Here is a 23,239-nt window from a genome sequence, read left to right on the forward strand (position 1 = left end):
TTGGGAAATAAAAACGTAATTTTAGAACAAGAGCAATACAGGTAAGGGCAAAACAACATTAGAAACACCCCTCTTCATGGATAATTATAACTGAATCTTGAAAACACACTTTTAAAAGCTTCACAATAGGAAAAAAAAATCTTAGCTATACCAACTACCTTTTTTTTTTTTGCCTAATCTTTTAATTCCCTTCAGACTTGTTAAGATTCAGCAGTTCTGAGGCCACGCAAAGCCTCATTTTGTAAGCATTCACTCCTGGTACACTAGGTACTATGCCTGTGTACACAGGCAAGTTTGGCATTTCCAAAGGAAGAGACTGACAGCACCCAGTGAAACCAGCCCATGCACTATTTGCAAGCCCTTGCAGAACTACAGCTGTGCTTCACACCCTCACCACTCCCGCGGCAATTCGGTTAGCTGATGCTTTCCCTGAGCAGGGAACAGCTCTCCACACTGGGAGAGAACTGGTTTTGTTAGGTGTACAAGTGAGGACCAGGCAGAGATCAACTATTCTTAAATAAAAGTGCCCCTAAATTACTCTACTCCTTAAAATGCTAATGCAGTTCTCTGCTGTGCTAAACATTTAACTGTGTGCACTCACTGGAGTAGAAGAGATCAGATAGAATTATATGACCTTCAGTAGCTTATACCAAGAGCTGGAAAAAAGGCATTTGAGAGAGAAATCTATATGAAGCAAGGCATGTTAAGGAGTGTTCATGCTGCAAAATAAAATAAAGAAAAACAAAAAAATCAAACTCCCCAAAACCACAGAATCCATTAGCTGGAATTGTAATTTTTCTGTTTATTTACCTTCTTATTAAGCCAGTGCCACAGCTTGTCAGTGGCAGGCGGAGATGGAAGAAAAGGGAAAAAAACACAACACAGTGGAAAATTATTGAAAAACGCAGTAATAGGGAAAAAAAGGAATGAGAGGCAGGCAAAGTCATCCACAGAATGAAAATGAAATTGTTCTAGACACAAAGGTAAATTGCAATAGGAAGAAAAGATCATAACAAATTCTAATGCAAGAATCTGGGTTTTACTACTAACATGCACTTCTGAAACAAAGAGGGATATAACAAATATGAACAATTTTAATGGTATTAACAGAGCTATCAGCACAATCTGGAGAATTCCAGTTTAATTATACTGAGAGCTATCATCACATTTCAGAGCAGGATTTGTACACTAAGGAGGATATTTCAGCAAAACACCAAATCTTAACATGAGGTACTTGTTTATGGCATTAATACTCCCATTCAGGCATTCAAATATTCCCATTCTAAGCATTTCAAAACACTCCTATTATGTCAATTACTCTTGGACAGATTTAATATGTTTTTTTGGTACAACATTCATATTAAAAAATTCATATTCAATGGCACAACATCAAATACATAATTAAGTCTGATGTACATACAACAGCAAACTGTAGATCACATAAATGCACAGATTTCATGTAATTATCCTTGCACTTCTCAACAGTCAATTTCTCCTTTTGCACTGAAGTTATTTTTCTTTACTGATGCTCATCCATACGCTAAAGTACACCCATTTCAAGACCTAGTTTATGTAGGACTGTACTCTTAATTCTAACCATTACTAATCATTAGTAGCATAATCACCGCAGAGAAGAGCTTTAATATTGCTATTCATCTGTGTTAGAGATTAAGATCATGAAAGTGAAGTTTGTTTCTCCCTGAAAACAAGACCACTGAATTCTCAGTAAATCTAGCGTGTTTACCAGTTGCTAGAAATTACATTAGCTCCCAATGGAAACAAAAGGTACGAATATTTCAAATTGATAAAAATTTCATAATGTTGATTAAGTTAGAAGCATATTTACAAAGAAACATGAACATTAGGAAACATGAAAATGAAATATGTCACAAAGCACCCACGTTTACTAGCTTTTGCTACTTATGGAAAGTGAAACAGAAATCAATTACAAGGCTTCAAAAGCCTCAAACTGACACTGTACAATTTGTTTCTACTTCACCTCTTCACTTATGGAATAATTTATCTGTGAAAAAAGGGAAAGTTGTTTTCTGATTAAATTACATACTTTTAATTTTACTTCTGCATTTTAAAACCTACTATCTGAACCTGAGTTTCGTTTTGGAAAAAACACAGCTCTCATGGCTGTATTGCTCCACTTTGCAATTCCATGCAAAATACAACAAAAGATCCCTAAGATTTTAGCTGAGTGTGAAAGGAAGTCTTTGGTATTTTTCTATAATTCCAGCCTCCGGGAATTGGATGATAAATATATTTAACTAGGAAATAACATTATATGTCCAAAATAGCAATATTTTTTTATCAACATTTAAGACAATATCTGGGAGGCTTCACCTGCCTATTAGCTTACCAATACTGATGTTTAAGTTGTTCTACAAATATAATCAATCTACATTTGAAAACACGGTACAGCTTAATTCAAATCTTCACATCATCCAAAATTAATAAGTCTATAGCCTCTTTTCCAGTATTTTAGTGGAAAACTATTCATCTAAGTTCTTACATGTCTATGAAAGTATTTTCTATAATAACATAAGCACTGACAGAGATTCTGCTTTTTTTCTGTGCTTGGTTAAACTATGTGCTGATCTTGGTCCCAGAAGAAATAGAAGCTGACTTTATCCAAAATCCGAACAATCTAAATAATCCACATATAAAATTCTAGTGCACTCTACCTAAAAAAAGCATGTAACAACTACATGATTCACTCAAGTACATCAGAAAGCATGTATGTAAAATATTAGTACATTCCAAGGAGTGAAAGTCCACTGCATGCAGCTGAGCCACTGCCAATGCTGCTAAACTCCCTCACAAATTCTATAATCAAACTGTTTCACATCATATTGTGAAACAACAGTCTTCTTTAAAATAATAATAAAAAGAAGAGCACAGAAAAGTATTAGTTCTCTACTGCTGATAAGAACACACGTGATACCCCATCTATTAAGTTTAGGATGGTTCGGTGGCTGACAAGAGAAACCTCCCTACTCTCTCCTCCAGGAAGTCTCTCACATCTGAACTGCTGTCCGCTGACTCTCCATGAGGCAAATGCACAGCCACAGACTAAAGGATACAGTAATGACATCCTATTTTCATAGTCCATATTTAAAGAAGACATTCCTTTAATAGACATTCCAGAGACTGACCTACTGCTTATAAAAACAATAAAATGTAATGCCCTTTTCCTTTCTCATGACCAGTATATCTTCATTACAAATTTCTCGGCACTTCCAGGAGAACCATGGGTAAATGAGAATTGTGAAAGCTGAGCAGCAGTTCTTTTCTTGATGGTTTTGTTTAAAAAACAGATATAATCAGTAAAGATCAGATTTGCATGCATGAGCAGTACTCACCCATTTCTCACAATGGGTTATTTTCCAGACTACCTACACTAGCCTCCTAAAATTTGTTTGGGAAAAAGCATGCCATTCTAAGATATGTTCCTCATTCTCACTACATTTCACTCAAATCTGGAACTATATTTGAGTGAAACTATACTGAACTATATCGGACATACCATGCTTCCCAGCCCAAGCACTACCACTAAGTACTAAGTATTTGTGTGAAAAAGACCTTGTCAATGGCTGGCTGTACTTAGCTAAGAGTCTCAATACATCCTGATGCTAAGATTCAGTTTCCAACTAACTTTGCATGCCTACAAAAAAAACACACCAAATAAAAACCCTAAGCAGATCCAGCTCCCATTAAAATAAACTAAAAACAAAATATTAAAAATTAAACTTCTAACTGCAAAGGAAATGATCTCTCAGTCTTGGTTTCTCATACACCTCCAATAAAAGGTAAACTGTAACAATTTACTCTTTAAATTTCTATTTTGTATTCACATATTTTTTACTTTCTCTTCAACAGTGCCTACTGAAACCAAAACATTCAGTAATACAACTTAAAAAATCTTGCAAGGATATAATTTTCACTTCTCTTGTTTCCCTGTCCCTACAAAAAATGTAACTGCCAATAGCCTGTGGCATTGCTTCCCAAATTCTGAGATACCATGCATCCATCATCCTACAATACACAGAATAAGCACAGCCAGTAGAACTTAAAAGATATGGACGTATTAGTGTGACAAGCATTGGAAGACTACATATAATCCCAGCCACTCATGATAAATGCTGGCTGAAACAGAATTAGAATAGGCACAAATGAGGACAAGAGAATCATGCAGATTATCAAGTGCTCTTTTTGTAATGTCTGGGAAAGCTTAAACTGCTTTAATACACAGAGCACAAACTCAGGAGGAATACTGCTGTCATCTAAAAAATGGAGGGGTGAAGGGAGATGGGGAAATGAGTTGGTCAACATTGTTCTCCTGCTTAGACAAAAACAACATGTAAATAAACTGACCTTAAGTACATTTAAGCTGAAGAGCGAGAGGTTCTGCTGCACATTAAAGCCCTACCTTCTTTAAGGAGAAAAGACTTGCTGGAATTAGGAAGGATACTGTATCATATGGTTATACAATACAAGGATGCCAAACTTGACAACTCATGAAGCAACAATACATTCAACATTGTGTCTAAAGTGGCTTCTTACTTACAGAACAAAATCTTTTTATGAAAAGCTTTGTATCATGTAAGCTTCTATCCCCATGTTAGTAATTTTCACTACCTTTCGAAAACCACTTTATTGTGTTTATAGCTGTATTTTGAAAGGCTTTTCCTTTTTCGAATTCTTCCTCAATGAACCCTGTGAAATCATTACTTTTTTCCTACAGCCATTTTAATGCTTTTGTCATCCATTCCCCCATTAGATCTAGGCTTAAGCTCTTCCCTCTCCTGTAAGAATTCAGCGCTATAAACTACAAAACCAATCTGCCAAGATACAGATGCTCTGACAAATGTACTTACAGAGTTCAGCTCTTCAGTTATAGAAGTCCTAAGATAAAAGCTTTTTCCAGAGCAGAGAATACTTCAACAACACAGTTACAAAAAGCACATTCTTATGCAGTGCCACAGCTATTACAAACAAAATAATTCATCTACCCGTTTACATGAAAACTTAAAATTCTTAATGAAAGAAACTTTATAAATTTTCCAACTATGCAATTTGCAATGCAAATATAGGCCTATTTTGCATGGAGAAGAAGTGAAGGGAACACAGAAGCCTTATTCTATGGCGTTTCCCAAATACTTTATCCCACCTATTTCTTCACTTACAGACGAAAGACTGATTCCTATAGCACCATACTACTGTGTGCAACAATTTGCTTCCACACAGTACAGACAAATATGTCTGAAATAACTTGGGCCCTACTACCCAAACACAATGGTCTGCTTTTAAATTAAATTTTCACATAAGAAATAAGAACATCCTATCCTTCAAACTAAAGCTCATGAGATTTAAATTCAAAATCTTTGTAACCAGGTAAGATTAAGAGAATTTTGCCTTACTCAGATAAGGAACCTTATAAAGGTGATTCAGCATTTTTAAAGTGACTTCTGTAAAGGTCTGCATGCAACCATTTAGCAAATTTAAATGTGCACTTAAGTGTGAACAGTGATAGAAGAGACATAATTTAAAATACACCATAAAACAGATACAGTTTTACATGAAAGACATAACCATTAGTGACAGACATTTATTTTAGATTTAAAGCATCTCAGAATATGGTGAAACAGAGAATAAAACAAACTTTCAAGTTGCTTAAGGAAGTAAGTAGAAATACCTTACTGTCAAGCTTTAGCATAACACTTCCAAGTCCTCTGATGGGCCGTGGAGCAAGAGCTTCCTGACGCTCCTTCACAAAATTTTCAACCAGTTGCCACCAACTTTTGCAGTGGTTTGCCATGAAGTTCAAAACTCCAAAATGAACCACGAATTTTTTAAGTGCCCAAACTGTAACCACAAGAAGGAAATTTAGTATCACAGATTTCAGAGGAACACCACAAGACTACTTATTTATTCTATTCTGGAAGACCAATGAAAAAGAAAGGAAGAGACCCTTGAGTTTTATTTCCCATTAAAAACTTCTGGAATTTGCCAGTGTTTTTAGTACTAATCTCCTCACTATCTCTGCGACTGTGCTTATCCACATGAAACTTAGATGACAGCACAAGAAAAGTGACAGCACACTACCCAAAAATGAAGCTCAGACTTGATCAAGGCCTGGGATAAGAAGGTGCCACTCCATGATTCCAGTACAGTGGATTTCTTCCATATCCACACACACACACCATGCCAAATGGCGCCATATAAAGTACCACAATCAGAACTTAACAGCACTTTACACATAAAAGAAAATCTTCAGCCTAAATTCTTGAGCTTTAGGCCTTCTAAGTTGTTAAAGTGTATCTTTCCTTCAACAACTGACACCACATCATGCAGAATTTCACAGTAAAGCAGCATTCGTTTAAATCTTCTTTTGAAATATTACTGATAAAATTTTACTTTTAAATGTTAAAAAAAAAGATATTTGTGATTAGCATTTTATCTTGGCAATACAGGATACTGAACTTTCTATCACTATAAGTAACTTTACTTTTAATAAATCTTTTTTTTATTGTTACTATTCTGCATGCCATACACGAGCTCCAGAACAGCTGGCAGTACATCACTTCATCATCAAAAATTCACATCGTGTTTCTACTTGGAGACGTTTAAAATGGCATACATAGCCAAAAAGGTTAACTTTTACTGCCTACAGGGCATTTAGCCAAGTTCCACAAGAGCTTGCAAGCCACACGTGTAATGGTTTATATTCTTGTTTTGGAGAGCTAGTACAATCATTTTGCTGACATTTAGTTCACTTACCCTCTGGCACCACCATGTGGCAAATATGGGATTTAGTCTCTTGAAGAAACAGAATAATCCAATAATTTCTCTAATAAAATGAGTGGCAAAGATACAAAAAAGGAGAAAACACAGTGCAAGTGTCAGCACTGAACTTAAAGGCTGAAGTTTTGTATGATGAAATGCAGCTCATGGTCACAACACAAACTGCTGCTCAGCAAAGCCAGGCAAGCTTGCATTTTACAAGGTGAACAAGATCCTCAAATGGGGTTCTAACCTTCCACTGTTATTTCAGAGTAAGTGTTTACACAGTATCTTCTAAAATAAATGACTGTACACTCATTGCAAAGGAGGTGCTACAGACAAACAGCTGTAATCATATTAAGTTAAAAAGATACAAGAGAGGAAAAGCTAAAGAAACTGTTATTTCTAACTGTTATTAGAAAGCACTGAGCAAAACAAGAAAAAGTCTGCACAATAACAAGTTCCAAACATCTGCAGGAAGCAGAAAATTACCTGAAAACAATTAAAAAAAAAAAAAAGACAGCAGAACAAGAAAGGAAGCAAATGAAAGATCTTTAAAAGAGACAATATCAGGATTTCCAGGCTCAAATCCCTCAATAAAATGCTGCAAGTGTTCCACAATGTGGTTCATTACTTAGCTTTTCATTTCACAGCAATTCTTCCACCTTTTCATTTCATGGTGTAATTATGGTATCATTTTCCCACCCTCTACACTAAGCAATTTTAAAAGACCATTTTATTCCAACTGAAGTATAAATGCATTCAAGGAAAAATGCTAAATGGCACCAAGATGTTTCTAATAATCTAAATTCTACTTTCTATGAGTCTTCTTTACCAATGTAAGGAACTCTGGTGAAATTACACCTTTCTATTTAAGGTTTTGGGAAGATTTTTGGGTTTTTTTACATACTAGAGGCATTCTCTTTAAGGTCTCACAAGTGCCTGAAGTTATTATTAGTCTCTTTAAACTTGAACCATTGCAAGGGAACTTGCTTTATTAGCCTTCCTGTTTTCCTAGTATTTTTACTATTCCCTCTCTTTTAGCCATGCAAATTATCATCACTCACCTTCTGACCTTTAATGTAATCCACTGTTCTAAGATTGGCTCTGTTCATCATTACACTGCCTATGTGTAATATCTTTCTGATGATGCAGTTATATGCCACGAAAAAGCACGTCATGGCCCACCGTCACTGCTAAGGCAACAAGTCACAAATATTCCTAAAAGCAATTTCTCTTTTGGCTTGAGTTTTTTGTTTCGGTAGTTATTTTAGACCTAATGACTGTCAGGAGCAGTATTCATCTGTCTCATTTGGATGTGTACTTTAATCTAAACTTGTGTGGCTCAAGCTTAAACCATTCACTTCTGTCTAGCTGTGGAACTGCTGCTCCCCTTTTTGCCTCACATGTAGAGGTTTCTGAACAGTGGTTAAGTTACTCCTTGAGTTTTCTGTAAACTAATCACGTAAACTCTGCTTCTAATAAGTCTAAAGTTTATTTTCTAATTGCTTTTTCACTCATGATTGCCATCTCCCATGACACCCAGACACCAAAACTGGGAAGTTCCTTCTGTAAGTAACTATACTGGAATGAAACAAAGGTCAAACCCCTCTCTGTTCTTACCCTGCATTCAGCTATTTATATGTCTTGCCATCACATTACCCTTTAGCTGCTGCTATAGTGCCACAGCCAAAGGTGCAGCTGTTCCTTTCTCCATGCCTCAGAGTTCACAGCCCTTCAAATCTTTAAGTGTGACCCCAAGTCACAAGTTCCAGATGGTTCACAGTAGCTTTGGGTACTGTGCACAGACCTAAAGGCTTTGGTAGCAGGGTGGCCTCTGGCAGGGCCACCTCGGGAAGAGACCAGGGGTTGCCTCATCCCAGACACAGTTCCAGATGGCTCCACAACAGATCCATCACTGGGCAAAGCTGAGCTCATCAGGCTTCTGTGGAAATGTATCTAAGGAAGGGCAGAAACCCTGGGCAGGGAGAAGAGGAAGGAACACAGAAAAAGTGACTAGAGAGGAAAAAGGAACAGAGGGATGAAGAGAGGTAATGAAAATGCCAGGGAAACAGAAATGCTCTGCAGAGAAGCAGACACACCACTCAGAGGGTCCATGCTGGAGCAGGTACACCTCTTGAAGGTGGCCTAGGGATAACAAAAATCCCGAGCCCATACCATCCTAAAGGGAATGCAGCTCACGGATAAGCCCACATTAAAACACTGGTTTGGAGGGTATTTGGTCACCAGCTGGGGCCAACCCACCACTCTTCATGAAAAAAGAAAATAGCTACACTCAGGTGGTAAATGCATTTTAAAATGCTAAAACCTAGCATTTCAACTCAAGTTTTGAGAAAATCCAAGTTTCTAAACTAGGAAATTCACTTTGTTTACAGTAGAAGGATGAGAAGAAATGCTTTCCAATTCATAGCAACTCACACATATACTCCTAGAATTCCCATTTTCCCTTTTCACTCCCCCAAACAAGTAGAGAAAAAAGTGGCATCCAGTTCTAAAATAATATCTTTTGATAACTATCATAACTACTCCAATTCTTGCCAGACATATAGGAGAACAGATGCATATAGGTGTGAAGCAACACAGCTAATTAACCTCAGACCTAAAATTGGAACTAAATTTATCTTGTGACTCGTCCTCAGTGCCTAGCAATCCATTTTTTACAGAAATTAAAAGTTAACATGAGCTCTTCTTCACTGCTGAATAACAACTAAAATATTCTTCATTTATAGGTGCAAAAATATGAAAGAACTGACATCAGGAGAAAGAAAAACCAACTGGTCTAAACCAGAAGTATTCTTACTATGCAAGGTATGGCACTACATTATTTAAGGTGACTATAGTAGTCAATAGACAAAGCAATTTAACAGAGCTGTCCACTATATGGTAATAGACAGGGCACATCAATCCTCCGTTTTGAGGCTACAGTTCATCTGGTCTTAACAAGTAATGAAAAAGCTTTTATTTAAAACTCATACAAGCCTACAAGACTTTCTTCCTGTTTTATTTAACATGACACCAAACATTTCTAGTAATTGGATTATTACCTGCAAACGGCACTGGCAATAGCTGCACAATCCAAAAATTTAGCCAGATCTGAACAATGACAATGGCCCACACAAGAGTAACAAAGTAAATATCACTAGTTTTCTTTTTTCTAAGTAAAGATCCAATCTCAGTTCTTTGTCTGTTCCCAGAAGATGATGAAGAGGAGGTGCTGAAAGATGATGAAGCTCGTGGAGGTGGAGGCTGATCACTTTCTGCTGTTGATCCTAAAACAAACACATGCAAACAAAGAAATAGAAATTATCACATTAATATTCACCATATTCACCACAAAACAGAGTATGTTCCCTATTCCCAAATTATCTCTTTTTTTTATAAGGTGGGGATGAAGGACGGGACAGCAGCAGAAGGCTGTGTTTTTGTTGTTTTGGGGTCGTTTTTTTTCTTTTAATTTCTCTAAAAGACTGAGACAGCCCTGGCACTGATCTGCCTTTTGAAAAGCTAGAACAAGGCTGTGTAAACTCTCCCACATCCTGCATTGCCATGCCAAGCAGTGCTGAAAGGAGGAGAGATGAAAAGTTGCTACAGCCTCTAAGAGGGCTCCTGTCACTGCAGGTAAATCACAAGCCAAATGTTCTATCAAAGAACCATAAGACCATGAAAAACACAAAATATAATTAACTTCTAGAAAAAAATCTGAAGTCTTAAAATAAATCTTTCACTTCCCTTTACTTCAAGTACTCAAAAAGGAATCTTAGATTTGCTCAAAATTCATTTAAATAGAACAAAAAATATAGAGTATGCACTGAAGAGAAAGCTTGTATCTTACAACTGTCTCACTACTTTTCCAGATCACTCACAACACAAACATAGGAGCATTCACACTGTCATCCTAAATTCCTTGCTCTGTGCAACAAACATTAATAACATCAAGCACCAGTTAGTGGATAACAAATTTTGTCAGTCTCTCACTCATAAGTTAGCAAACAAGAAATTAAATTCAAAAATGTAAACTGATGTGTTAAAGACCTTATACATAAACAATAGTCTTTTCATGCAAAAATATTATGTTCAAATTAAAATTTTTGGATGCAGAACATGCCAATTTATTTATTTATTTGATCTATCAGTTGCTGGATGACACCAAATCCATTTTCAGCCACTCTACATGAAATCTCTCCCTGAGAACACCAGTATTAACTTTTACTGAGGCTTTGTGCTGTTGTTGAAATGCACACATTTCCCACACGTCACTATCTGAGGAAAGTAGCCATAGTGCAGGAACACACACACAGAAAAACCTGAAAAGGCACTCTGTGCTGAAACATAAAAGGCAATTTAATATGCTGGTACATACCACACAGCTGGTAAATGATGAACACAACTTTCACTGGACTTGTGCCACAGACACATCTTCTCCCATGAAGAAAAACTGCATAAAAACTGTACTACAGCATACTACATGCACAGCAGTTCAACAACTCCTGTGCATGTAGTATGTTTTTAGCTGCAGTGTGTCACTAAAACCATTCCTAGCCTAAAGCATGACAGCTAAAATGTTCAAAAAGGCAAGACTCATTTGTCATACAGTAAGAGTAAGTAACAAACTGCATCCTCACACAGCGGATGAACACTTTTCCTTTTTTGCAGAAATCTGCACTGGCATTCTAGGTAAGCAGAACTACTTTTACAGCTTATGAACGCATCCCTACCACACCAAAACAACAATCCAAATTCATTGATTCACCCAGCTGGGATTGACATAGAGATGATGACAGAAACATCAGATGGTTGCTGGTTATATATTTGGTGGAACTTCAGAATATTCATGAAGAACCTATTGCATGCAACCTGAAAGAAGGAATTCTGCAAGCAGCTAAGCACCACAGAAGCTTCAGGTGGGGAGGTTCTTGGCAAATCAGTGCATATCTCCATGGGATGATGGCCAGCTCTACTATACAACTACAAACAACTTTTCATAAGAGGAGAGAAAAAGTTACCTGTAAACAGAAGTTTTGCTAAAAAGACAAAGTATTTTTGTCATACAGAAGAGGGACAATGTTTCCCCTGTACTACTCAGTCCATATGTAATAAAGCAGAAGAGTACAAGTAGAAACAAATGGATGCGCTAAAGGAACATAAATTTGAAAGAAGTATACACATAATAAAAAATTTTCCCCTTCAATTTATTCAACACTTCTTACAGTTCTGCTCCAAAATTAATATAATCAATGTAAGAAGTAATAATACAACAAGCAGAAACTCAAATATTAATCAAACAAAAGGAAGAACTCAAAGCAAAAACAGACTAATTAGCTGAAGTCTATGCCTAAGTTATACAATATTTTTTTGCCCAAAACCTCCTTATTAGAGTCACCTTTAGGAAATAAAAAAGAACATTCATTCTTTTAGTAATGAAAAATTTGATTGGCATATTTTTGCAATGAAGAATAATTTAATTAAATAACAGCAACAGTAATGTTAAAAGCAGTTACAATTTAACAGCCTTATTTCTTACAGTTTCCCTGTAAGCTGACTGTACACAGAACACAACAGAGAGGCAAGAGACGAGGGAATAAAAAAGGAAAAGAAAGATAGAGGAAAAACAAAAAAAGGAAAAAGTTCTAGGGGATCCCAAGGCAAGAAAGCTTTTTCAGAATGCAGTTCTCCAGCACTTTTAGCAAAATTAAATTGTCACTCCCAATGACACAGTATTCTCCTCATGACAAACACAGGTCTGCATCAGAAATGCCATTTAGATGACTCTCATAAACCAGTTCACAAAGCTGATCCACCAGAAAAGAACCAAAATTGCGAATTAAAAAAGTCACCTTCTGCTGACAAGATACGCTCTGCAAACCAAGGTGTGAGTGCCTTGTCAACACAAATAGAAAAACAGAACTGTCAGTACTGTGATTTTGAGTAACATCAGTTTCTGTAAAATCCCATTTAGTGTGCTTCATGATATTTGGAGAGATGAAACCTGAAAAACACCTGTCTATCTTCCAACTAATGAGAGCATGACAGTCTAAACAGCTAGCACAATACTCAGGAAAAAATTCCAGCAAAATCAGAATGAATGGTACTTCTTTGAACAAGAAAAAAAGAGCAAAATTTCCAAGCTGTCTTATTAAGACCTGTTCTTTTCATTACACAGTATGTTCTCTGTCACATCAATTTCTTGCTGTCACAGAATTTTGCATTATCCTCCTCCCCAGGGAGAGAAGACAAAGAAACAGTAACATAAACAGAAAGGCAGCTGCCTGTATCTCTATGCAGGGCATAAGTTAGGAAAACAGTAATTTTATTACTATTAATGAAGAAATCCTCAGAACATTAGAATGAAGGTACTTCATGAAGGACCACATCTTTCTGCAATGTCACGTGAAAAATATTTCTTATGCTTTTTTTCTAAGAAAACAAAGAAGGGAGGGCAAAAGAGAACCTGAGAATCATTATTTCATTTAAGGATTTTAGTATCTATCATATTTGAAGCCAACAAGACAATACAATCTTCTCTACAAAGTACTGCAGTGGCATCTGCTTCAGAAATTGCAGACTTCTTCTTTGCTGTATACACTGGAAACTCTTGGAAGACCAGGAAGGACCACTCAGACCACATGAACTGGTACCATTAAACTCCTCGCCCCCAGTACTAAATACCAGGATTCAACAATAAAGTACGGAAAAACATGAGTGTTCAGAAAAAAAAATATAACATCAACAAAGCTTATACCCCCGTCATGGTCTTTTAATAAACAATTTTAAGCCTGGTTGTTCTGTAATGGATTTAATACAGTGTCAGGGAAACAAACAAAGCAGTAAGTTCTTAAGCTTGTATGTAAAACTTTTTGCTGTATAAGAAAAATGTTTCATCATCATTCACAAAAGATCCAAACCAAAGATGGCCAGAATTATGATTAATATATCACAGAACACTAATTTTTACCAGATTGTTGGAAAATTATTTTAACTGCCGTTAGGAGTTAAAAGAAAAGTCCATGGGATTTTTTTGTTCTGTGAAGGAAAACAAGAGAATTCACAAGACAAAAAACCCTCATCTGGTTAGCTGTTTAAAGAGAAGTCAAAAAAATATAAAAGACACCTCTGAAAAAATGCTGTAGTTATCTCTCCTTGAAAACAGAAAGAAAATTATCTTAAAGAAGTGAAAAAATAAGACCTGGTAAATTTTAAAAATAGCAATGAAAGAACACAACCACTTACATAGCCCATTTGCGGGCATCTGTTACTTTTCCAGATGTCAAAATTCATCTTAAAAAATTTTTTTCTCATTTCCAAAATTAAAGACTGGACACAGAAATACAGGAGAACTGTCACCATAATGCTCTGATTTCACATTTCAGGACATAATTCCATAGGCTTCTATGTTTATATTGATGATAGTCACATAAATTTTAGATTTAAAAATTAAGTTTTGGAAGTTCACATTCTTTGAAGTTGAATGATCGGTTTGGTTTGGTTTGCAGGAAATGGATGAAACTTTTCAATTTCCAGAGATCTCAGTAATAGCTTAATTTTCTAGTATCACATTTCATCAAAGACCTACCCAAAAAAAAGATGGTAAAGTTTAAAATCATTGATGTCTAAACATTTTGTCTGAACTATTTTAAGCCAATTGTCTCACACTAAGTGAAAGTATCATGCGACTCAAGCTACAAAGTCAAGTAAACTCACTGTATGAAGGACTTTGAGCATGCCATATTTTAAGTGGTGCATTTTTTTCTCACTGCAATGTACACAAAAATTCCTCCAGTCTGTACCTGGTCTAGAAATCCAGCTATATAACATGTAACTGCCAACAAATCAAAAGGCTAGAAAAATTAAAATAATTAACCATGAAGAACAGGAAAAAAATCACACCTTTATTCTAACACCACAAAACAAGAAAAAAACCCTCTAGTCAGTCTTCAACAGCCACATAAACTATCCTTTGCTAGACAGCTTTTATGCTAGCATCTTCTTGACATTTTTTAAAAACAGATAAACCTGATTCACAATTTGGACACCATTTTGGACAGAATGAAGAGGTTATGGACTATTTGAAATTTTATCTGAATTCCATCCATTTTCATGCCTTTAGAGCAAATTCAAATGTTTCTTACAGAGTATTCAGTCACCTGAGGGTTGGGAGGAATGTTCATTATTGGACTCATCTTCTGTCATTGAAATTGCCATGGCAATTGTTGAAGCAGCAATGGAAATCATCTGACCAGGAAGCTCTGCCCCTGTAAAATATATACATGCATGTAAGTAACAAAAAGCTTAAGCCTTAAAATATTTTATTTTGTGTTAGATATACACTGGAGCTGTCAGGCAGCAGAAAATATATCGACAGACACTGTTAGTGTTTAGTATGTATTATATGTAGTCAATATGATCAAACAGGAATGAGTGCTATTAATTTTAGTATTACAATGCACCTGCAGCCAAAACTCAAAACCCGTTATTTGCTTAGTGCTTCTCTTGACAATGAACTGGTACCAACCAAGACATTCACAGTTGCTGACAGTCTGATCATGAAAAAAAATTTTATACCAGTTAATCAACTTTACTAACCAACTAAAACAGCCAGACAGGAAAAAGGTTTCCTTCATCGGGAATTTACGATGCCTTTGCTTTTTTCAAAACTGACTTGCAACAGGAAAAAAAACTATTCTTCTCAAAATCTAAACACAAAACATATTTTTAAAAAATTATTTTAAAAACAAATGACTGGATATTGGAAACTTGCTGGATGGAGTTGTCTTGGTTTCTCTCATAGTATTACAGGAGCTACTAAACTGATATTGCTGATTTCTTTCAAAATTAGCCTCTGATTTCAAACATCTGGGCTACCTTCATGCCTGAAATTACATATTGAAATCCATAAACTCAAGGAATTTGGCCAATAATGAGTCACTACTTTACCATGGAAAAGAAACACCACTCCATGACAATCATTTTCTGTAACAAATCCAAGATTCACTTCAGCATGAGTAAACCACTTTGAAACACACTAAACATCCTATAGTAAATTCTTGCAATCCATATGCTACTGAATTTGCAGGGATACAGTCCAGATTATTTCACTGGAGTGAATTTTTGCCTCCAACAGTAAAAGAAACAGTACACTTTTCCTTACCAGAAGACTCCTTTCCATTCTGCTGTTCATGCAACATGCCTACTGTCATCAGAACAACTATAACCAGAAATACAGGAATTCTCCAGGAACCTGCCACAGAAGCTGAAAGATACAGTGTTGGGTTGTTTTGTTTTTGTGAGAAAAATTACACCATTAATAAACCCTACATTTAGCAAAACCAAGAAAGACAGCACAGCAACCAAAAAAACAAAGAAGTCATAAAACAAAAGGCTTTCTGCATTAAATGAAGAATAGAGAACAAACATGAACAAGTTTCTCAATAAACAAAACACTTTGTTACTGTTCCTAACTTCAGTGACATTATGTTGATATAGAGAACCATTTTGAAAATAACATTCAAAATCATGTGAAAATACACACAAAATTGAAACATTTTCCATGACAAAAAAAAAAGTCATGTTTCCCCAAAAAAATCTGTATTTATGTTAGATCTCCACAGAATGGGATTTTTCTTGGATTTTGCCTATTCAGCCTGTACTATCAGTAAACACAAGACTGTCAAAATCTAAGCAAATGCGCAGTCACTACATATAGCTTAAACCTCAGGGAAGCATCGCATAGGGTCAGAACAACCCCTGAAACCTGCTGCTAAAGGAAAGTAAACCATGAGGTACACTGTCAAACCTTCTATCATGGTAGTCTTCTATTAACTGCATGATTCCTCCACCATAAACTCTGATCTAAGAACATCTATTACATTAAAGGTGTAACATAAGTCTAAAAGATTACTATAATCTTACAGTTGTATTAACAGACTATATGGATTACTGGCAAATGTATTTTATACTGCTGATATCATCCTGATATGCTTGTTGACTACCGATAGAATTTTTTTTTTTTTTTTGCTTCTGTTACTACTATTAAACACATTTTGCAGCTTCAGCCTTGGTTAATGGCAGGTTTTCAATAAAATATCACAAATGAGTGTCTAAAGCCAGCCTCATTTGACCCCAGCCTTTCCTCATTGTCAAGAAGTTCACATTGTCTGTGAACCAAATAAGGGGAAACCATGGGAAGTATGAAGGCATGAGGAGTGGAAGATGTTGCTCAGCATCTTGATGCCTTCCCATTCCCTACTCTAAAGCTGCCTTCTGGACACATGCAGCCAGAATTACTGAGCAGACAAAACAGTTTGCATTTCAGCTAAGACTCTATTTACAGATTTAGCAGAAGAGTAAGTGAGGAGCTTTATTTACAGAAACCTCAGTTATCATAGTAATTTCTTGTTACTCACCTAAGTGAAAGAGTAGCATAATCCAGACAGGAACAGAGACTGCTTTTAAGTAACGTTCAGTGCTTATATTCCACTTGAATGAAACCATCAGCAGGTAACCAACTACCAGTGTCCATATCTTTAAGAAAAAGATACACATAGGTATGTATACATACATCAAAAGAGCTCTTCTGTACTCATGTGTGTGTGTACACTCATGCACACACCCATAACCGTCACAGAGAACTGAAGTCAGCTTCTAAGTCTTTAAGAAGCCCACATTTCAATTAATTATATGAGCTCATCAGCAGCACCTATGTGGCCACGCAGAGACAGAGCTGGCCAGCACAGCATGCTGCACTCATTCCAGCATGGAGCAGTTTGCCAGCTCCTGTGTTTTCAGTCCAATGAGACAAAAGGGAGCTTAAGCCAAAGAAGCCATTAGGAAGCACAAAAAAACCTGCTGTTCCTCAGTGGTGCCGGTTCACAAAACAGATGCCTTTATAGGACACGTAGTTTTTTCGGTTTTTTAACTAAAAACAACCAAGGACAGGAAGACATCAATGACAACTTGGGTTTGCTGCTTCTAACACCTTCTACTAGTCTACTCATGAGATAAATCGCAACATAGATTTGGAGTTAAGAATCTTGAGATGATGTATTTGAGCTAAAAAGAAAGAAGAAGGAAGCAGGAAGAGGTAACGGGAGGTGAAAAACTGTTACTCAGGAGAGGATGTGAAATAAAAGAAGTACAAAAACCTGCAAAAATTAAAACCCAATGTTTCATTCTTAAAATAAATAACTAAAGATATTTCTGGCTGAAATTCAATGAACATTCCCTATCCATTACCAGTTAATTACACCTTCAAATTTGCACTTATAAATCGATAAATTCCAATGAAGTTTAAACAGAATTTCTATTAAGAGCACTTGCTGAATCGGACATCACTGTAAGAAGGAAGAATGCACAGGCAGAGACACAGAACAAGTAATTAGGAAGAACACACCAGAGGAGTTTTCACCTCTATTCTGCACTACGCAACTCATGCTGAAAACACAACAGTCTTTGTGAGAAGCACGTCTGAGTGACTACTGCCACATATCTAATTGGTGGAGAGGAAATCTTAGCTGTACTGAATTGAGCAGACAAGCAGTGAGTGATGTCCCTGATAACTTCAGAGGGAATAATCGCACATACAAGGTAATTTAAAATCACTTAAGATATGTGAATAAAGGCATACCTGCCCTTTGCACACTAACGCTTCTCATCTAAGCAGATCACTCCAACTTTTCACTTATTTCTAGTTTTGCATCAACAGAGTTCCATAATGCCTATGGCCAAGTGCAGACTCAAAATAAATGTCTAAAACTAATACAATCCATGGACATCAAGACTGAAGTCACAAACAAACAAAAATTCTTATCAGAAATGCACAGTAGCACTCCTTTAATAGGCTGAAACATAAATTCACTCATAAGGCACTTCACAGCACAGCTCTAATTGCAAGAAATAACTCATCACAAAGATACTATCCTACTCCCTAACATCAGCCATACAGCACCTTTGTACAATGGATGTTCCAGTTCCAAGCCAATTTTCTCTTTAGCTTTTAAATTTAATGATAAATTACAAACTCAGTACATTCAGTAATTTAAATTTTCTGTTTAAAAACAAGTAGAAGGCTAACAGAGTATAAGCCTATGTTTAACAGCAAACAAAGCAAAATACACCGCACTGGTTTTATCCACGCATGTAGCTTAACATTATAGGGCTTAGATATTTAATTTTTTTTTGTGTTTGAAGTTAAAATAATTAATCAGTTATCACTTCTAAAAGCCTAGCAAATGATCCAAGTTCAAGTCTTTATTTCTACTGAATAGAGAGAAATCGCTTACTGTTAAATAAAGCAGTCACCCTTTTTCAGAGATCAAACAATAACCTTCCTGAAGCTCTGTAAAAAGAACTGTGTAGTCAACTGACTGGGGCAAGAAGTTTAATTTCAGTGACACCATGGAATAATCAGCTCTTTATTGGTAAATATTATGGCCAAGCACATCCATAGACAGCAAGAACCAGTGCACAGGAACTAGGGTAGCCTACTTCCAACAGTTCATAGCTGAAAGCAACTGACAAGGCAAATTAACTTAAATTGACATGGACTAGGATTTCATCCCATACTGACATGGCAACAGCGTACATTTTTTTTAGTTTAACCCTTTAAAAGTGTGTTACATAATCCTTCCCATTGTTTTTCTGGATGGTCTCCAAAAGTTTTGGCTTGAAAAGCATGGAGAATATTAATAGCCTCTCTGCTATTATATGCCATTCTCAAGAACTGACATAATTGAAACAAAGAATGAAAGACTGCCTACTTTCACTAAAATGAAGCTACTGCAATTATTGCACTGAAACTGTAATTGATAAAGCTCCTAAGACAAAATGCCTATAAATTTAAGTTTTAAGAGTGTACAGCTAGCACATACACTTCAGATTTTGCAGAATGTGTTAGCTATCACCAACTACTTATCAAGCTGAAATCAGTTGCAGATTCCTAACTTTCACCACATATTCTGAGATTTTTAAATCACTCCTCAATCACAATTAACAGGCATTCACAACTTCCATATACTGCAACTTTGGGATAGTTTAATCCAGCAAGCTGCTCTTCTTCCTTCCTTTGCCTACCTTAACAGACAGCCAAGACCTCATTTTTCACATCTCCCCTGCATTTTGTAGCATCTCTCACAAACTGAAGTAAATATTGCTTTGCCTTTAGACACGTAAAACTGCCCACTTTTCTTAATAAATAGTGCTAAGACTGCAGAGTAACTTCTTGGATTTTAGCATCCATTTCTGTGTTAAAGTGGTAAATTTAAGAGGCAGATTTAGCAATGCCTAAGGCAACTGTGAAGGGCTTTAGTCCTCATTAAATTGCCAACTAGAGCCAAAATAACACCATAGAAAGATGTAGCTTTTTTGTTAAACTCCAGCACCTGCTTCAGTGATTTTTCTTTGAAATTTCAGTGCTGGAAAGTCAAGGATTTATCAGCATGAACTATCACCAACATTATTGAAAGTTTGTTTCTCCTTACTGTTGTAGAAATTGAAGGATTTGAAAAACGGAGCCACTCTTTTGGCTTTGACCTCATTTTTCAAGAACAAATCTTACTACTCAACTTTTGACAAGGTTTATACTGATTTATGTTGGAGAGTAAAACTTTTTATTTACACCGTTCCCTCCCCTTTTTCCTATCAACAAGTTAACCTCTACTGGGAAGCTTTTGCAGATGAGTGCATTCAATAGCTCACTGCTACCGAAAGTGGCAATTCATTATCTCCTACTGCCAGCTGGGCAGTTCCACCTCTTCTGCACAACAGCTTCAACAATCATCCAGCCAGCTCAAGATCCTCATAAAAAACTACCTGTAATTCAGTTATAGCAAAATAAGCTCACAGAAGCATGGCAGGCACCAACAACAGGGCAACAGAAGTATATGTCAGAAGCGCAATAAGCAAGAAGAGCTTCTCACTGCAAAGCTGTTGGAATGATTTAGTCTTCCTTGGAATGCTGCCCCAACACCTCAACACCCAGCAGCAAATGCATTTCCCTTTCCTTCTCAGGCACATGTGGTTGCGACAGCCTGGTCAGAGAGAGAAAGCCAGATAAACTTTCCCAGGAATTGTTCTGGGAAAAGTTGTGAGAAGCTCAGAAAAAATAATTAAAACAATTCTTACTCAGTGCTCTGCAGCTGATGTTTTGAACAGTTGTTTCTCATTAGATGTTTACCAAAGGGTGATTTCTAAATCAGCCAATGGTGACAGTGTTTCGATTACATGACCAATCAGGTTCACCTGTTCAGAACCGTGTATAAAAAGAATGGGCTTCCTAATAAAATTATTATTAGCCTTCTAGAGACCTAGAGTCTATGTGTCACTCATCCATCCGTCCCTGACTCAAGGCACAGGGTATGACTCTTGGGATGGTCCTGTGCAGGGCCAGGAGTGGACTTCAGTGCTCCTTCTGGGTCCCTTCCAAATCAGGATATTCCATGATTCTGTGAACCACCCCACAAGTAAACACAACAGTGAAGATTGAGAAGATGAAACAACAGTTAATTCTTCTGATATATGCCCTGCCAGCCTGCCATAATTTTTCAGTTTTCAACAAATCACCACCCAGAAAACGGAGAGTCTGTACTCCTTCTTCTCTTATGGTATCTCTACCCTCTCCCCTGGCCACTCCAAAATGATGTTTCTTCCCTGGCTTCTCATTCCAACTTGGCAATCATACAGCAAGGTTTTTAAGAGTTTGGTTTAAGTTTTGGTTTGTTTAGGGGGTTTTAACTGAGCTTTACATTTAAAAATGTTTGATAGATCTACAGATCTAATTCAAATTGCTTTCTATTTTCCAGTCTCAGTTTTCTGAAAAAGAAAAAAAAAAAAATAGAAGGCCAAACTACCTCATCAGGTCCCTTTAATATTTGAAAAGAAAATTTTCATTTGGAAATGGAGTTTTTAATTAGTTTGTCTCAAAATCAAAATAATTTAAAAGGTTTATCAAACATTAACACAGCATTTTGCAAACTTTTAAAACAGCGCTGCACAGCAAAGATGGTTTAAAGAGCTGATCTTATGACACCAGTTCACTATTTCTACATCTCCCTCCTCAGTGGTGACATAGGCTGACAAAGGAAAATGAACCTACCACAAAAACTGAGCAGAACAGTGTTGGACTTGAAAAATGAAGCCACACAAGGCATTAAATGGACTGCTAAAAGCCAAACTGTGTTTGCCTTCAAAAACAAAAATCTGTTTTCCTTATCTGCCTGTTCATTTGAAAATGATTTTCTAAACAACATAAAGGATAATAAGGAGGCAAGTGACAAATTATGAAGATGTCATTTTGACTCCAGTTTTCAGAACCAAAATTAACTTACTGTAGCTTCAGCGCACTTTCATTAGTACACACATCCCGTAATGCACAGAGTGTGTAACTGCCTGTCCTTTAGTAAGGAGACAGCCTTTATGAAACAGCAGAAAATACCCAAACTCCAGCTAATCACATATGTAAGAGTATTTTTCACATCAGAGCAAAGACAAGCACCTCCTCCCTTTGCTTAAGAAGCCTTCATTCACCTAAAGCAGGTTCCAAGTGGACACAAGTAAGTTATTCCTTGTCCCAAATGCCAAGGACTGGAACAGCGTGCCCATTCTGTTTCTTCTAAAACCCCCAAACGTGAAACATATGTATGCTGGTATTTCTGGCATTAAAAAAACACAGACTACTAAACCACATGAAACAGAAACATGGTGTTTAGTGAGATCACCCCCTTCTGAATGGGTGAAAGTATGAACTTAGACCTAGAACCCTGGGCAGGAGGGAACTGACCATCAAAATCTACTCTGCCACACATGGCCTGAAAATTATTTTCAATGTGTCCTGCAACATTTCCTACACCGAATTTAAGAAAAAAAAAAAAAATCTAAGATATCCAGAAGACTGAAGCAATGGATGTTGAGAATACTTCTCCTTTAGTTCACTTTCCCTGTCTTAATACAAAAGTTACTTATGAGAAACTAGTAACAAAAATGCTATTCAGAAATCAAATATATTAAGATTCTCTTGCAAAAAGAGGTTTCCCAGAGCACATCAAATTCTTTCCCTGCAGACAGAGCACCACTCCTCTGACATACTTCATGGTAACACTTTTGCAAGAGACGGCTCCTCAACATACACCATTTCTTCACTTTCTTCTTTTATTATATAGAGCACAGTTACAATTTTGCTGGACAGTTCCATAGATCATTCCTTTCAGAGGTGCTGGAAAAAGAAACATCATTGTGTTCAACCAGTTCATATAAATACCAGTAAATAGCTAATATAATGTAGTATATATCATTAGGCTTTAGGCTACTGCCAGCTTTGAGGCTGTACTTCTGCACATAAACCAGAACAAGCTCCTCAGCTTCTCCAAGAAAGGTATCTCACTGCAGGCTCTTCCAAAACTGAGGGCGGGTGTGGAAGGGAAAAGCAACAGCAGAAACA

The 23,239-nt window shown here is 36.6% G+C and overlaps 1 protein-coding gene across 3 annotated transcripts in view; it reads right to left on the reverse strand.

Annotated features, from left to right (window-relative positions):
• The window catches only part of TMEM245 (transmembrane protein 245), a 77,225-nt gene that overhangs the window by 49,687 nt on the left and 4,299 nt on the right, over positions 1-23,239 (reverse strand). Inside the window, exons 2-7 of one of the 3 annotated variants that reach the window (XM_041408050.1) lie at positions 17,214-17,331; positions 15,959-16,060; positions 14,955-15,062; positions 9,858-10,082; positions 5,705-5,874; positions 811-834 (exon numbers count right to left, since the gene is read on the reverse strand). In XM_041408050.1, coding sequence (XP_041263984.1) covers positions 811-834; positions 5,705-5,874; positions 9,858-10,082; positions 14,955-15,062; positions 15,959-16,060; positions 17,214-17,331 — 747 coding nt within the window. The remainder of the gene's footprint in view (positions 1-810; positions 835-5,704; positions 5,875-9,857; positions 10,083-14,954; positions 15,063-15,958; positions 16,061-17,213; positions 17,332-23,239) is intronic. The other 2 variants (XM_041408052.1, XM_041408051.1) reach the window with 2 other exon arrangements.

This window comes from Onychostruthus taczanowskii, unplaced genomic scaffold (assembly GCF_017590055.1).
Source record: "Onychostruthus taczanowskii isolate IOZ18803 unplaced genomic scaffold, ASM1759005v1 scaffold29, whole genome shotgun sequence".
NCBI classification, from domain to species: domain Eukaryota; kingdom Metazoa; phylum Chordata; class Aves; order Passeriformes; family Passeridae; genus Onychostruthus; species Onychostruthus taczanowskii.